This window comes from Leptonychotes weddellii, chromosome 9 (genome assembly GCF_054177405.1).
Source record: "Leptonychotes weddellii isolate Sample4059 chromosome 9, ASM5417740v2, whole genome shotgun sequence".
Lineage (NCBI taxonomy): Eukaryota > Metazoa > Chordata > Mammalia > Carnivora > Phocidae > Leptonychotes > Leptonychotes weddellii.
Genome location: NC_138377.1, coordinates 23196829 through 23213840, shown reverse-complemented (window position 1 = coordinate 23213840; position 17012 = coordinate 23196829). Strand labels below are relative to the sequence as shown.

Genomic DNA, 17012 nt, shown 5'->3' with positions numbered 1-17012 from the left:
GGGTAAGATAGTGAATATGTAGAAGGTTGGATAGATTGCATGTGTCTTAGACAATGCTGCAAATAACTTCTCTTGGGTGATTGCTCGGTGAGAGCTAGTTGTGCTCTTAGGCAAGGATGCAAAGGCCTAGTCCTCTACATGGCTCGTTGAAGATGCACGGATGTGCTCTGGAAAGCAGGTGGCAGAGGAAACGTCTTGTGAAAACTGCGGAGCTAAGCCCTGTTCTCACCCATCGTGCGGCTGCTCGTTCTCTGTCCCTTTATTCATGTTTAGGCTCCTCTGCCTAGGCATCTCATGCCTGCTTCCCCCCAATAGGGCTAATTCCTATTTGTCCTTCCTCCTTTCTAACCCTAGCCCATTCCCACCCCCAGTATGATTTAGATGCTTTTTGACTGTGTTTACTCCTATCTGCTCTGGCATTGACGACACTCTGGTATCTTTCTGTATTACTTGACCATTCCCGGGCTGTAATTCCCTGGAAGGCAAGGAGGAGATCTCACTTGATTCTGAAACCCTGGGGCCTAGCACAGTGCCCAGGCCATTAGTAGGGACTTAAAAAACTGATTGAATGGATGAATGAGTGAATTTTCATAGTTCTCCCAACACCTGGAATCCCTGTCCACATAGACAAATCCTTCTTATCCTCTAAAGGTCAAGTTAGGTTTTGTCTTGTCTAATAATCTATATTCATATAATTAGATTTTATCTTACCATTTTTTAAATCCCTAGAGCACTTACAGTTTATGTCACGAAGTTTGGCACCTCATTGTACTTTTGTCATCTTTTATCCTACTTACTCCTTGGGTAAATTGTCTCCAATAAGACCGTAAATTCTGTGACGGCAGGATTATGTTACATTTGGGGAATCCATAACAACACCCAAAATGCTTCATTACCTTGTAATATCAGCCCTAAAGAAAATAATACATAAAACACATAAACTTTTTCTGAAAAATAATCTATTCCCCCTGTCTTCCTGGCTTTTGCTTAACCTCAAGTTAAAATGCTTTAACCTTAAAGATTTCATAAATAATGCATTTTATTATTAAACAATCATAAAACTCAGAATAACCTTCCTTATAAATTACCTAGTACAGTATTTCTAGCCTATCAATATTATAAAACTACTTCCTTGAAAACAGAAATCTATCCTTCAGATTACAACTTCTTATACACATTCGGAACCTTACTATAAACTTACTTGTTACAAAGCAGAATTCAGTATAAAGATGTTCTACTTTAGATGACATCCAAGGATCTGACTTTAAGGGAACAAAGTCAAAATGAGATTTAGTTTATTTGAAAAACATCCTCCTTCAGCTTTTGTCCCTCTATACTGATCGGGGCTCTTTGACCTTAAAACACAGATCAGGTTTTGTTTTTGCATTGTCTTTTTTATTCTTTTTTGATTTCTTCGTGAATTTTTTAGACTTCTCCTAAATTGTCTGCTACCTGAAACTGGACACCATACTCTAGTCGTAGAGATCCACCTAGTATTATGTGTAGTGTAAGATGTATCCTCATGCTTCTGGAGTTGTATGTTATACTTCATTTATAGTGTACTGTGCTCTCGAAAACAAAAGTTCTCTCAACCCTGACCTCCTACTTTCCCTACTTATTCTTGCTCCAAGTTCAGTGCCATAGTATGGCGTTTTCTAAAAACTTTAAAAATAGAAGTACTGTACAATTATGTATAACCAAAAAGAACTGAAAGCACGGTCTTGAGTAGATGTTTGTACACTCATGTCCATAGCAGCTTTATTCATAGTAGCCTAAAGGTGGAAGCAACCCACGTGTCCATTAGTGGACAAATGGATAAACAAGATGTGGTATGTACATACAATGGAATAGTATTCAGCCTTTAAAAAGAAAGGAAATTCTGACACACACATTACATCATGGATGAACCTAGAGGATTTATGCTAACTGAAATGAGCCAATCACAGGAAGACAAATGGTGTATAATTCTACTTATTTGAGGTAGTTAGAGGAGTCAAATTCAGAGACAGAAAGCAGAATGGTTGTTACCAGGAGCTGGCCAGAGGGAGAATGGGGGATTATTTTTCAGTGGGTATAGAGTTTCAGTTTTGTTATTTTGTCTTTCAGTAGGCTCCATGTGGGGCTTGAATTCATGACCCTGAGATCAAGACCTGAGCTGAGATCAAGAGTCAGATGCTTAACCAACTGAGCCACCCAGGTGCCCCCAGAGTTTCAGTTTTTTAAGATGAAAAAAATTCTGCAGATAGATGGTGCTGATAATTGCACAGTGTGAATGTACTTAATGCCCTGAACTGTCCCCTTAGAAGTGGTTAAGCTGGTAATTTTTCCCTTGTCCCCCACCTCTGGCAACTTTGAACCTGTTCTCTATGTCTATGAGCTTGTTTTAGGGGTTTTTTTTAGATTTCACATGTAAGTGAGATCATACGGTATATGCCTTTTTCTGTCTGACTTATCTTGCTTTAGTAAAATGCCCTCAAGGTCCATCCATGTTGATAAATGACAAGATTTCATTATTTTTTATGGCTGAATAATACTCCATTGTGTATATGTACCATGTTTTCTTTATTCATTCATCCATTAACGGACACTTAGATTGTTTATACATTTTGGCTGTTGTAAATAATGCAACGAACAGAGGGTGAACATGCAGTGAATTAATGGTTTTGTTTTCTTTGGGTAAATACACAGAAGTGGAATTCCTGGATCAAATGAAAGTTATATTTTTAATATTTTGAGGAACCTCTGTAAGGTTTTACGTAGCGGCCATACCAGTTTACGTCTCTGCCAGCAGTGCAATGCTTGTTATTTCTTGTCTTTTTGATACTAGCCATTCTGACAGGTGCGAGGTGATATCTCCATGTGGTTTTGATTTGCATTTCCCTGGTCATTAGGAATGTTGAGCGCCTTTACCTCTACCTGTTGGCCGTTTGTAGGTCTTCTTTGGAAAAATGTCTATTGGGTTCTTCTGCTGTTTTTATTTTAAGTAGGCTCCATGTCCAGCATGGAGCCCAGTGCGGGGCTTGAACTCACGACCCTGAGATCAAGACCTGTGCTGAGATCAAGAGTCAGATGCTTGACTGAGCCACCCAGGTGCCCCTCTTCTGCCATTTTTAATTGGGTTGTTTGTTTTTACTACTGAGTTATATGAGTTCTTTATATATTTTGGATATTAACCCTATATCAGATATATGATTTGCAAATATTTTCTCCCATTTGGCAGGTTGCCTTTTCATTTTGTTGTTTCCTTTACTGTACAGAAGCTTTTTGGTTTGATGTAGTCCCACTTGTTTATTTTTGCTTTTGTTGCCTTTCCTTTGATGTCAAATCCAAAAAATCATCACCAAGACCCATGTTAAGGAGCTTACCACCTACATTTTCTTCTAGGAGTTTTTTGGTTTTAGGTCTTACTTTCAAGTCTTTAATCCATTTTTTGAGTTAATTTTTGTGTCTGGTTGAGATGTAGGGGTCCAATTTCGTTCTTTTATATGTGGCTGTCCAGTTTTTCCAACACCATTTATTGGAGACTGTGCTTTCCCTGTTGTATATTCTTGGCTCCTTTGTCCTAAATTACTTGATCATATATGCATGGGTTTATTTCTGAGTTCTCTCTTCTGTTCTGTTGATCAGTGTGTCTGTTTTTATGCCAATACCATATGTCATACTGTTTTGATTACTATAGCTTTGTAATATAGTTTGAAATCAGGAAGCATAATGCCTCCCTCTTTGTTCTTCTTTGTCAAGATAGCTTTGGCTCTTTGGGGTCTTTTGTGGTTCCATATAAATTTTAGGATTGTTTGTTTTATTTCTGTGAAAAATGCCATTGGAATTTTGATACAGATTATACTGAATCTGTTGATTGCTTTGTGTAGTATTGACATTTTAACAATATTAATTCTTCTGATCCGTGAGCATGAAATATTTTCCATTTATTTGTGTCTTCTTCAGTTTTTTTCATCAGTGTCTTAGAGTGTTCAGTGTATAACTCTTTCACCTCCTCAGTTAAATTTATTCCTAAATATTTTATTCTCTTTGATATAATTGTAAATGCAATTATTTTCTTAATTTCTTTTTCTGATAGTTTATTGTTACTGTATAGAAATGCAACAGATTTTTGGATATTGATTTTGTATCCTGAAACTTTACTGAATTCGTTTATTAGTTTTAATAGTTTTCTGGTGGAGTCCTTGAGGTTCTCTATATAATATCATGTCATCTACTAATAGAGACAGTTTTACTTCTTTTCTGATTTGGATGCCTTTTATTTCTTGTGTATGGGTCTCTCTCGGACTTCTAATACCTTGTTGAATAAAAGTGGGGAGTGTGGGCATCCTTGTCTTGTTTTGTTGGTTTTTTTTTTTTGAAGATTTTATTTATTTATTTGAGAGAGAGAGAATGAGAGACAGAGAGCACGAGAGGGAAGAGGGTCAGAGGGAGAAGCAGACCCCCCGCTGAGCAGGGAGCCCGATGTGGGACTCGATCCTGGGACTCCAGGATCATGACCTGAGCCAAAGGCAGTCGCTCAACCAACTGAGCCACCCAGACGCCCCTTGTCTTGTTCTTGATCTTAAGAGGACAAGCAGTCCCCTCCTTACTATTGAGTATGATGTCAGCTATAGGCTTGTCGTATATGGTCTTTATTGTGTTAAGGTGTGTTCCCTCTCTACCCACTTTGTTGAGAGTTTTTATCATAAATGTATGCTGAATTTTGTCAAATGCTTTCTATGCATCAATTGAGATGATCATATAATTTTTATCCTTCATTTTGTTAATACGGTGTGTCACATTGATCTGCAGATGTTGCTCCATTATTGCATGTGTGGAATAAATCCCACCTGATCATGGTATATGATCTTTTTATTGCGTTGCTGAATTCAGTTTGCTATTATTTTGTTGAGGATTTTTGCATCTACATTCATCGGAGATACTGGCCTGAACTTTTCTTGTGGTAGCCTTGTCTGGTTTTGGTATCAGGGTAATGTTGGCCTCATAAAATGACTTTGAAAGTGTGTAGAAGAGGAGGGAACTCTTCTACATTTGGGAAGAGTTTGGGAGAGATTGGTATTAATTCTTTAAATGTTTGGTGGACTTCACCAGTGAAGCTGCGTGGTCCTGGACTTCTGTATGTTGGAAGGTTTTTGATCACTGACTCAATCTCATTTATGTTATGTGTATTTTACCACAATTTAAAAAAGACTATAGATTATGTATGTAATACACCTACTACAGTGTTTGTCACATGATAGGTACTCAGTAAATGGTAGTTCTTACTATTTGTCACAATTCAAAGCACATGGTATCATTAGTTCCCATTATGATCTTTGAGGTCATATTGTTGTTAAACAATGTCAAAAGTTAGGTCCCTTAGAAAGTAAACTCTAAGATGGAGATTGGTGTGCAAGAGGTTTATTAAGGGGTGCTCCTGGATCAGTTCCTACAGAAGGGAAGGGAATGGAAGGAAATGGGATTGGACAACGGGAGAAGTTGGGCTGTGGCACAGCGACAAGGAAGGTGTCAGTTGGTGCCACAGGGAGTATAAAGCCAGCCTGTCGGAGCTGCGAGTTGTGGTGAGGTAGCTGGGATACCGCTTTTGTATGTACTTTATGTTGATCTATCATTAGATACGTGCTGCCTGGGAAGAGGACGTGCCCTTGAGAACTAAAACTCATGTTTCCGTGGCTCCTCGTCCATTCAGACTTATCTCCAGTCCTCTGAATTGAATAAAATTTCCCATGCTGTCAGTCATCTCGGTGAGGAAAGAATCAGGGAATTTTCAGCTGTGGCTACAGTAGTGCTTTTCAAACCGTCCATATTGGAGCGCTAGTTATTTTCCTTTCCAGGCCTGCGTGGACTGGTACTTTTGTAAAATACACTAAAAATAAATTACTAAAGGGGCGCCTGGGTGGCTCAGTTGTTGGGTGTCTGCCTTCGGCTCAGGTCATGATCCCAGGGTCCTGGGATCGAGCCCCGCATCGGGCTCCCTGCTCAGCGGGAAGCCTGCTTCTCTCCCACTTATCCTGCTTGTGTTCTCTCTCTGGCTGTCTCTCTCTGTCAAATAAATAAATAAAATCTTTAAAAAAAAAAAATAAATAAAAAATAAATTACTAAAGAAACTAAATAAGAAGGGAATACATCTAACACACAAGCTCAAATTCATTATTATTAGATTCACTAGGCATAAAATTGCTGGCCATTTTCAATAACAGGCTGTAACTGCCTACCTTCAAATTCTAAATTTATCTCATTGTAGACTACTAACCAAGAGTTCTCAGGCTGGTACCAATCCGGGACTCCACTCTAAATAGTCCTGGGTTATAGGACTTTTGCAAAACATTGTTGGTGTCCTTCCTAGCTGACATTGGCCATATATACATTGGGTTAAGTGAATGTTGTGCTTCAACCTCGAGACCTGATCTTTGCTGTAATGCGGGAATCCGTAGTTCTCTTCAAGTCTGGCCCGAATCCAGGAATACCATGAATACCACAGGTTCCAGGTATAAATAGTTCTGAGGCCATTCCTTACTCATGTTTTCATCTGCTTCCTCCTAGAATCAATTACATAAATGAGGGAAAAGATGGAGTTTATAAGGATCTAATGGATGAAAGGGACAGAGACCGTTTTCTTGTTTTGTTGACCATTAGGCTGCTCCTGTTTCTGACGGTAGGATAACTGACTCATCTCTCAGCATCATCCTCTCAGGACATTTGGTGTCGGGATAGGGAGATAAGAGAACAGGGAAAGGAGGTTTGCGAAGTAGAGTATAACCTTCAGGAAAGAGGTACTAGTAAAAACAAAGGGGTCTTGATATAGTCAAAGAGTTTATCAAGCTTTATCATCTAATTCAGGGAGTTCAACCTAAGCCCATGGTTGTAGCTTTGGTTGATCTATGAATCCCCTGCATTTGTGCCTTTATTCAAGAGGATGCTCAGAGTGACCCCAAAACTAAAAGTGACTTAACTGTCTAGTTTGAAACAGAGATTCGGTTTCCCTACTTGCAAGGAGTCAAGTCACCAAACATTCTCATTTGGACCTACTGTACTAGCTTCTCGCCACATCAACCCTCACCATCCCTGCTCTCTCTTTCTGTTCTCCACATCACTGTGTACTGAACTTTTCAAAATGCAAACTATCTGTTTCTGACACACACACCACTTAAAGCCCTTCAGAAAAGCTGACTATTACTTTTAAGATAAAGATAAAACTAGATAAGAGGTCTCACATGGCCTGCCTACCTTTCATCTTGATGTCACACCACCTTCCCTCCATGCTTTCTCCACACTAGCCATCCTGGCCATCTCTGACCTCCCCCCCCCCACCATCCCTGGGTCCACAGAGCTTCTGCAGATGCTGTTTCACCCCTCAGGCTCTTCTCCCACCCTTGGGTGCATTTGCTTTCTCTGGCCTCTCTGCCAGGACATGTCCCCGTTACAGAGACCTGTGTAGCGCTCTGATGTAGCATTTGTTACAGTTCCTTGTGATTTTCCATTAGTGTCTGTCTTCCTCACTAGACTACGTCAGTGTTACTCACCTTCCTACGCCCCGGGTGAAACAGAAAACCAGGTGTAGAGCAGGTCTGCTGTAGGTATTTATGGTTGAGTGAGTTAGCAGTTCTCTTCCTCACTTAGAGAAAACGAAGGTGCAAAGACTAGGAAACAGCTTCAGTCCACATAATTGATGGATGGAGAAGCTGGGTTTGAACCCAAATATGACTTCAAAGCCCTTGCTCTTCACTAGTATAATAACAGCGACAATGGTCATTTTATCAAGCACTTGTTATATGCCAGGGGCTGTGCTAAGCATTGTGGCTCTGTCACATTTCATCTTCTCAACCCTACAAAAGAAGGTGGCTTTTTTGTCTAGTTTGCATATGAGCAAACTAAAACTGAGAGAAGTGAAGTACCTTGTCTAAGCCACACAGTCAATGGTGGAGCTGAAATCCAAAGCCAGACAGCTTTATTTCCAGAACTTGCTGAGCTGCCTTGTCATATCAAAATGCTAGGCCCCTCAAGATGATTTCATGTTTCCAGCTTCTTTTCCGGACGGAGCTAGGTGGCTGGTAGCCCAACCCTCCAGCCTGAATCTCTCTGAAGTGTCTGGTGGTTACCTCCAATCACTCAGTTAGGGGGATTCCTGGTAGGTACTGTGGAGGCATATGTGGGCAAGGTGGGCTTGCCTTTCCTCCAACCATTTCACATTCCTTCTTTGGATGGAGCCAGACCTGGGAAGGGGGAGGATAAGGATCAAGGTGGGCTTGTGCCTCCACTCCCACTGATAGGAGGGCTGGGGAAGGTGATAAGCTTTCCCACACCTCCTGCAAAATCTCCGAAGGGGCAGCAGTTCTGACTGGCAGAGGGAACTTAGATGGGAATGGAGCAACGAACCTGTGCAGCAGGAGGGGAGTGAAGGTGGGAGGTGGGAGGGCTGGGGGGATGGGGAAGAGAGAGGACAGAAGAGCTTTCCCTTCAGATAACAGAAACTCAAAACATCAGTGCCTTAATTAAGTGAAGGATTTATTTTTTTTTACATGTCAGGAAGTTCAGAGACAGCTAGCCCAGCTCTTCAGAGACCTAATGGAGGAGCTGGGCTCCTCTCTTCTGCTCGACCAACCCTAAAGCATTGGTGTTTTTTGGTTTTTGTTTTTGTTTTTGTTTTTTGTTTTTTTGGTCACAGGGTGGTTCCTTTTGCTACTGGCACTGCGTCCATGTTCCAGACGAGAAGGGGGGTTGGGAGGAAGGGCAAAAGACAGGTGCCAGCTAAATCTGCCCAGTTTAAAAAAAGCTTCCTTGGAAGCCCAGCAGTTCCAACTAATACATCACTGGCCAGCCCTGGACCCCAGGCCCACTTCTCCTAGCAACAAACGAGTCTGGAGAGGTAGTCTTTTGGCTGGGCACACTGCCTCCCCAAGCAAACTGAGCTTCTCTTATTGAGGGATAAAGGGAGAATGGGTGTTGAGAAACATCCACCAGTTTCTGTCACAACACGTTTTCTTTCCATAGTCTCCTCCCCTGCTGGATGGAATCCATCACCTTTCTCCAGCCCTTCTTCACCAGCTTCTTGACTCTGCTGAGAGGAACACCATTCCTTAACCCTAGTTTGCCCTAGAGCTTGATCTTAGTACATGGGGGCTGGGGGTACCGGATACCTGGAGGTTTCAGGAACACAAGAGAGTCCCCATCTTCCTGGAAGAAAGGTCATTAAAGAGAGGAGGATGGAAAAAAAATGAGCCATAGAGAAAAAAAAAAGAACCCTATAAATGTGTTTCTTAATTAAAATGATAAATTTGCTCTAAGCATAGTATAAATTTACAGTATAGCACATTCGTTTGCATGAACTATTCACTATTTGCTCTTGATTGTTCTGTAGCAGAATGATTATGTATACTCAAATTATGCAGGTTAACCTTGTTGTAAGTTTAACTTTATTACAATACTAAATTCTTTTCATGTGTGTTGTCTTCCTAAGGTTTTGCTCACAGTACAGCTGCTTCAGAAACTGAGAGAGGTTATTAATGACCCCTGTTTCATTTAAAGAAAAGCTTCCTTGTACTTCAGGTCTTTGCTGAGATTCTCCAAAAAGAATACAGCTGGAGCCTGGTAGTAATGAGTCAGAGAATTTTAAACAGGATGTAAAACTAGCAATAAATAACAAAGCTATAAATACAAATAAAGTAATCAAGACAGTGTGGCATAGGACAGATCAATGGACGGAATTGAGTGTCCAAAAATAAATGCACACGTGCATGGCCAGTTGCTTTTCCACAAAGGTGCCAAGAAGAGAGAATGGTCTTTTCAACTTATGGTTGAAGAGACTGGTGGTACTGGAACAATTGGTTATCCACATGCAAAAGAATGAAGTGGGATTCCTTCCTCATACCATACACAAAATGAACTCAAAATTGATAAAAGATCTCAATGTAAGGGCTAAAACTATAAAATTCCTAGAAGAAACATAGGAGTAAATCTTCAAGTCCTTGGATTAGGCAACAATTTCTTAGATACGACATCAAAAAGCACAAGCAACAAAAATTAAATGGGTGTCGGACGTCATCAAAATTCAAAAATCATGTGCTTCAAAAGGTGCCACCAAGGCATCACAATTCCGGACTTCCAGCTCTATTACAAAGCTGTCATCATACAGAATGGTAGTGGCACAAAAACAGACACATAGATCAACGGGACAGAGTAGAGAACCCAGAAATGGACCCTCAACTCTATGGTCAACTAATCTTCGACAAAGCAGGAAAGAATGTCCAATGGAAAAAAGACAGTCTCTTCAACAAATGGTGTTGGGAAAATTGGACAAACACATGCAGAAGAGTGAAACCGGACCATTTTCTTACACCATACACAAAAATAAACTCAAAATGGATGAAAGATCTAAAGGTGAGACAGGAATCCATCAGAATCCTAGAGGAGAACACAGGTAGCAACCTCTTTGGCCTTGGCTGCAGCAATTTCTTGCTAGACATGTCTCCAAAGACAAGGCAAACAAAGGCAAAAATGAACTATCAGGACTTCCTCAAGATAAAAAGCTTTTGCACAGCAAAGGAAACAGTCTATAAAACCAAAAGACAACCGACAGAATGGGAGAAGATATTTGCAAATGACATATCAGATAAAGGGCTAGTATCCAAAATCTATAAAGAACTTATCAAACTCAACACCCAAAGAACAAATAATCCAGTCAAGAAATGGATAGAAGGCATGAACAGACATTTTTCCAAAGAAGACATACGAATGGCCAACAGATACATGAAAAAAGGCTCAACATCACTCGGCATCAGGGAAATACAAATCAAAACCTCAATGAGATACCACCTCACACCAGTCAGAATGGCTAAAATTAACAAGTCAGGAAACAACAAATGTTGGCGAGGATGTGGAGAAAGGGGAACCCTCTTACACTGTTGGTGGGAATGCAAACTGGTGCAGCCACTCTGGAAAACAGTATGGAGGTTCCTCAAAAAGTTAAAAATAGAGCTACCCTATGACCCAGCAATTACACTACTAGGGATTTACCCCAAAGATACAAATGTAGTGATCTGAAGGGGCACCTGCACCCCAATGTTTATAGCAGCAATGTCCGCAATAGCCAAACTATGGAAAGAGCCCAGATGTCCATTGACAGCTGAATGGATAAAGAAGATCTGGTGTATGTGTGTATATATATATATACACACATATATATATATACACAATGGAATACTACTCAACCATCAAAAAAAAAAAAAGAAATCTTGCCATTTGCAATGACGTGGATGGAGAGTATTATGCTAAGTGAAGTAAGTCAGTCAGAGAAAGACAATTATCATTTGATTTCACTCATACGTGGAATTTAAGAAACAAAACAAGAGCATAGGGGAAGGGAGGGAAAAATAAAACAAGACTAAATCAGAGAGGGAGACAAACTATAAGAGACTCTTAATCATAGGAAACCAACTGAGGGTTGCTGGAGGGGAGGGTGGTAGGGGGATGGGATAACTGGGTGATGGGCATTAATGAGGGCACTTGATGTAATGAGCACTGGGTGTTACATGAGACTGATAAATCACTGAACTCTACCTCTGAAACTAATAATACACTATATGTTAATTAATTGAATTTAAATAAAATAAAATTTAAAAAAAGGTGCCATCAAGAAAGTGAAAAGACAGCCTATCAAATAAAATATTTGCAAGTTATATATCTGGCAAGGGACTTAACTCCAGAATATGTACATATCTCATACAGCTCAACATAAAAAGACAGATAACCCTATTTAAAAAATGAGCAAAGCATTTGGACATTCCTCCAAAGAAGATATACAAATGGACAATAAGCACCTGAAAAGCTGCATCATTAGGCATTAGGGAAACTCAAATAAGAACCCCAGTGAAATGCCACTTCATACCCACTAGCTGGTTGTAATCAAGACAGATAACCAGTAAGTGTCGTTGAGGATATGGAGACTGGAACTCTCATGCTTTGCTGGTGGGAACGTAAGATGGTACAACAGCTTTGGAAAGAGACTGGCAGTGTCTCGAACAGTTAAACATAGAGTTACCATATGGCCCAGCTGTTTGACTCCTAAATGTATATCTAGGAGAAATGAAAACACTGTCTACATGAAAACTGTACATGGGGTGCCTGGCTGGCTCAATCAGTAGAGCATGTGACTCTTGATCTTGGGGTTGTGAGTTCAAGCCCCACATTGGGTGTGGAGCCTACTTAAAAAAAAACAACAACTTCTCCCTCTCCCTGCCCCCCCCGTGCTCCCCACTTGTGCTCTCTCTTGCTCTTTCTCTCAAATAAATAAATAAAATCTTAAAAACTGTACATGAGTATTCCTAGCAGCATTCCTCAACAGCCAAAATGTGGAAACAACCTAAACATCTATCAGATAATGAATGGATAAACTGTGGTATATCCATACAAAGAATACTATTCAGCCATCAAAAAGAATGAAGTACTGATACAGGCTACAACATGGATGGACCTTGGAAATGTAAAGCCATCACATATTGACTGATTCTGTTTATGTGAAAAGTCCAGAAGAGGCAAATCCATAGAGACAGAAAGTAGATGGTTGCCTAGGGTTAGGTGGGGAGAAGAGGGTTTAGGGAGTGGCTGCCAATAGGCATACGGGTTTCTTTTTGGGGTAATGACAATGTTCTAAAATTAGATTGTGGTGATGGTTACACTAAAGACCCCTGAGCTATACATTTGAAGTGTGCGAATTTTATTAGTATGTGAAATAGATCTCAAATCTTAGAAAAGGTAATAGTTGATATCTAAAAGGTAAAAAGACAAAAAGCCTTCAGTGTAAGCAGTCAAATTGTATTTACTTTTTAGATAACCAGATTTTTAGTAAGTGCTTATTTAGTGCCTGCAGTTCATTATGTCGGCAAATGTTTGTCCCCTTTGTAGGGGTGTGCTGTAGGGTCATGAGCAGAAGGATGCCTGCGCCCAGCTTTGCCCCTGGTCTTTGATGCTTCCAAGTAAGGTGGTGTGCCTGGGGGATAGCAGCTGTCCCTGGGCCTGGCCTCTTTTGCTTTTTTCCCCATTTGGGAAGGTGTCAGGCTCCAGAGCATTTCTGTGGCTTTAGTCAGCGCAGAGCAAGGGGGACCTTAACTATAGTTTCAGAGCCTTAAGCTTCCCCTCGTGCTCCAAATCCAAAACAGAGCAGCTGAGAATGGGGCTAGCGAGGCCGCCAATTGCTTCAGTCCCATTGTTAATCCCCCTAATTCTGCCATCCACCAGCACCGCTCCCTCCACACTGTCATGTTGCCCGCTTGTGATAGGAGGGAACAAGTGGTTTGGCTTTGAAAGGTGATTCTTCGAGACACCTCAAGTGACCCAGCCTCTGGCTTGCCGGGATGCTCTTGACATTCGTTGCCATGGGGCACCGGAAGTCTCTGGCCAAAGCACACTTGCCAGTCAAGCCCGGCCTGAAGAGACGGTAACCTCTCCTGACTCCCCTGAGATCCTGGCCTAGCTAGCAGGCTCGTCAGGGAGAGCATTTCATTGCTAGGTGCGGACAGTGAGAAACTTCCAGTGCCTTTTGGCTCTTAGAGAAGCGTTCATGGTCTGGCATTCAGATTATTAAATCACTTGAAAGCATGGCCCAGTTGGCGTGGTGATGATTATGTATATGATACACTGTATTTTTCCTTTGCTCTGTCATTACCTGGTCAGGATGTTACAGCTCATTTAAAATTTCATCCATCTTGGGGGCACCTGACCGGCTCAGTCGGTAGGGCATGCCACTCTTGTTCTCGGGGTTGTGAGTTCAAGCCCCACATTGGGTGCGGAGATCACTTGAGAAAAAAAACTTAAAAATCTTAAAAAAATAAAAAGAATAATAAAATTTCATCTGTTTCTTTCACAAACCCTGGATTTTATGCCCCCTCCAAAAATGAGTCATTTTTCAGTCTATATGTACTTTTTTCACAGAGCCCTAGAACTAAACTCATTCTAATTTCTCTCTGTTCCCAAATTGATGAATTTATCAGTGTACTGAGGTGTTTGTTATATTTACGAAAGAATACCTCCTCATAGCGTGTGGACCGAGAAATGCAGCTGGAAATTGGGGGGTAACAGCGCATGGTAGCGTGTGACTTGCTGTCATGTGTGTCTCTCTAATCCCCACTCCCCGTGCTCCTGGCGCTCGCAGAGTGTAAGGAAAGCCTCTTCTCCCTCCTGGGCTCTCCCTTCTTGCTGTAGGAAGGGGAGTAGCAGGAAATGGAATCTGCCCCGGTCATGGGATTTTTGAAAGAAACAAAGCATGATCTGATGAGGAGCAGGTTAATCCTGCTATTTCATTTCCCTTTCAGAGAGGGCGGGGGCTGGATTGTGATATGAAGTATTCGGTTTCACATCTGTTCCAGGAATTATCCTCGGCATAAATCCATTTTTCTTTTAAGCATCCTAAAGCATCCCAGGGAGCTCCTCCTCCTGTGCACCCTTCCCACCCCCACAGTCAATTTCATGGCCACAGAGCAGCTGACAGCCTCCCAGAGAGATCATCTTGTCATTGTTACAGGAGGAATCTCTTAAGTCCTGGAGGTCCAAATTTCTGTGGGTCAGTACTATCAGTTTTGGGTCTGCTCTCCACGAAGGTTTGGAATAAAAAGGAAGTAGCATGCCAGCAGTGTGGTATAATGGAAAGAGGACCAATTTAAAAATCAAGAGGAAAGCTTTGCTACTAACTATTTATATGATCTTGGGCAAGTCACCAAACCTCATTGGGGTCAGGACCCTCATCTGCAAAATTACAGCGATGTTTTCCAGGGTGTTCTGCAAAATGCAAGTCTCCTAAGTCAAATAAGTTTGAGAAATTCCACTTATGCTATGCCATTTCTTAGGGAGTCATAATATATATTTGTACATCTGAGGAGTCTTTCAATAAAGAAACTTGTTTTTCACCCAGCGTTTCTCAAATTTATCTAACACTAGAACTCTTTTTCCTATAATGCTGATTAACATCTTGACACTTTGAGAAATGAAGTAGAAATCTATAATCTGTCACGAGCCATGTTTGCCAACCTCAGTTGAAACTAACTTTTCAACTTCCAAATCTCATTCATGAGAAAAAGAAACATAATTTCATATGTGGCAAGGTGACTTCTAGTTTTAAAAACTGAACTTAAGGGCCAAAGCAATTATTCTGACCAACACAGGCTTGTGACTAGAGTTCTGAAAAAGTTTTGTGGAACTTCTGTTTTCAACTTCCACCTTTCAGATGGTTAGCGTGTTCTTATGGCCTGTGGGGGTGTGGTAGGAATTTCCTACAAATAATTATTCTCAGCACACTATTAGGTTCTCATAAGGAATAACTGAATAAATCACAAGATCCCCAACCCTGAATTCAGAGACAAAGCATATATACAAGGAAAAATAGGATTCCAGGTTTTAGAGTGAGGCAAAGAATGATTACAAATTTATATTTTGAGAAATGTTAGTATATATTATTAATTAAATATCTACTGAGAAGATGCAGAGCAGACAGAGACTCAAGGCAGTAATATAAGTAAAACATGAAAGAAAATTCAACAAACAACTGGATCAGGGGTCAAGTGGGAAGTATATGAGGGGAAAAAAATGTGAAAATAGTATCAGGCAAAGAAGTACTTTTAGTACCTTGAGAAAGTAGCAGTCGCTGGTACAAATATTGAGACTGAAATTAAGTTCTGGCTAAGATCGATTTTAGCCAGACAATCCTAGCATTAGTAAAAAAGTATGGCTAATAATAGATCTTCACCCTCAGTCTCATTCTGCATTTATCCTTCATGCTGCTCTTCAAGTGATCTGTTAACAACAGTCATAATTATGACACTTCCCCACTTAAAAATCTTTAAAAGCTCCCTTCAAAGTGCAGTGGGTAACCAAAGCCCTTCATGGTCTTCTCTCTTCTCTACGTGTATTTTCCACCACTCCCCTGGCAGGAACCTTGAAATTCAAGTCTTTCTAAGCCACTCGCCACATTGTCTCAAACTCCCCACCCCTTGTAGGCACTCTTTCTTCATTCAGGGAAATCCGGTCTCTTTTTGGCTAACTCTGGCCCATGCTTCAGGCTCCAGATCTTGTCATCACTTCCAAAATTTTTCACTGACCACAGTGCCCACTTTCATCTCTTACCACCAACTCCTGTAGCTTCCTTTGCCTTCCTCTGTCATAGAATTTGCTAAAATATTTTATTTTACTTGTTGGCCTCTACCATTAGATTTATAAATTCCCGGGGGGAGCAGGAGTAAATGTCATTCACAAGTCAGTCTCTGGACAGTGTTAAGATCAACTATACAGTGTTTATGTCCTGTTAATTACGGGTTTTTTAGTAACTATTTCTATACTCTCTGTCCATGGGACTTCTCAGAGGAAACAGTAACTCCATGCCATTTTTGCTGTGAATTTTTCCCTGGTGTTCAGGGGCTGTATTCCTTCACCCAGGAACTTATGTGGGGGAAAAACAAGCATATAATCGAGTACCTATCTTTAATAAGCTAAAGATATTAAATCCACTACTTACTGACTGTTAAAAAGATTAGGAGATTTATACAGACATCTTCTAGAATTGATTCAGTAACAAACTAGGGTGTATGTGCCCATACTTTATGAATTGACCATTTTCGGAATATAGTTGTTTGCTTACACCTACTTTTCATTCATTCCAACACAGCCCCCATCAAAAATAAGAATGCAAAATCAAGCATCTTTTAACTGAAATTTATTTATTTGTTTGTTTAGAGTAACATCTTGAATCCTGGGAGAGAACGGTAATAGACAGATATTCAGTAGGTTTCTGTTCATTGGTGAACTCATGCTATCATTATTGCTTCTAGAATTCCCTAATGGCGTTAGATTTTTCTTCAGTGACCCATCATTGTGTAAATGTATAAAAATCACCTTTTGCCAAAAATACACAATTCAAAATCCCTTGCGAGGCCTCCCAAATCCCATTTACTAGTGGCAGAGAGTAGAAGTATGTATTTCTAAACAGTAATTTTTGATACCCTCACCACCCCTGATACCACTTCCAG

The 17012-nt window shown here is 40.6% G+C and overlaps 1 protein-coding gene across 10 annotated transcripts in view; it reads left to right on the top strand.

Annotated features, from left to right (window-relative positions):
• TTLL5 (tubulin tyrosine ligase like 5) overlaps positions 1–17012 on the top strand; it is a 254676-nt gene that overhangs the window by 218362 nt on the left and 19302 nt on the right. Inside the window, exon 34 of one of the 10 annotated variants that reach the window (XM_081830181.1) lies at positions 9461–11451. The exons of the other annotated variants lie outside the window; for them this stretch is intronic. Within the exon in view, the coding sequence (XP_081686307.1) occupies positions 9461–9507 (47 nt within the window). The 3' untranslated portion in view covers positions 9508–11451. Of the gene's footprint in view, positions 1–9460; positions 11452–17012 lie in introns of those variants that run through there. 10 annotated transcript variants of the gene reach the window in all.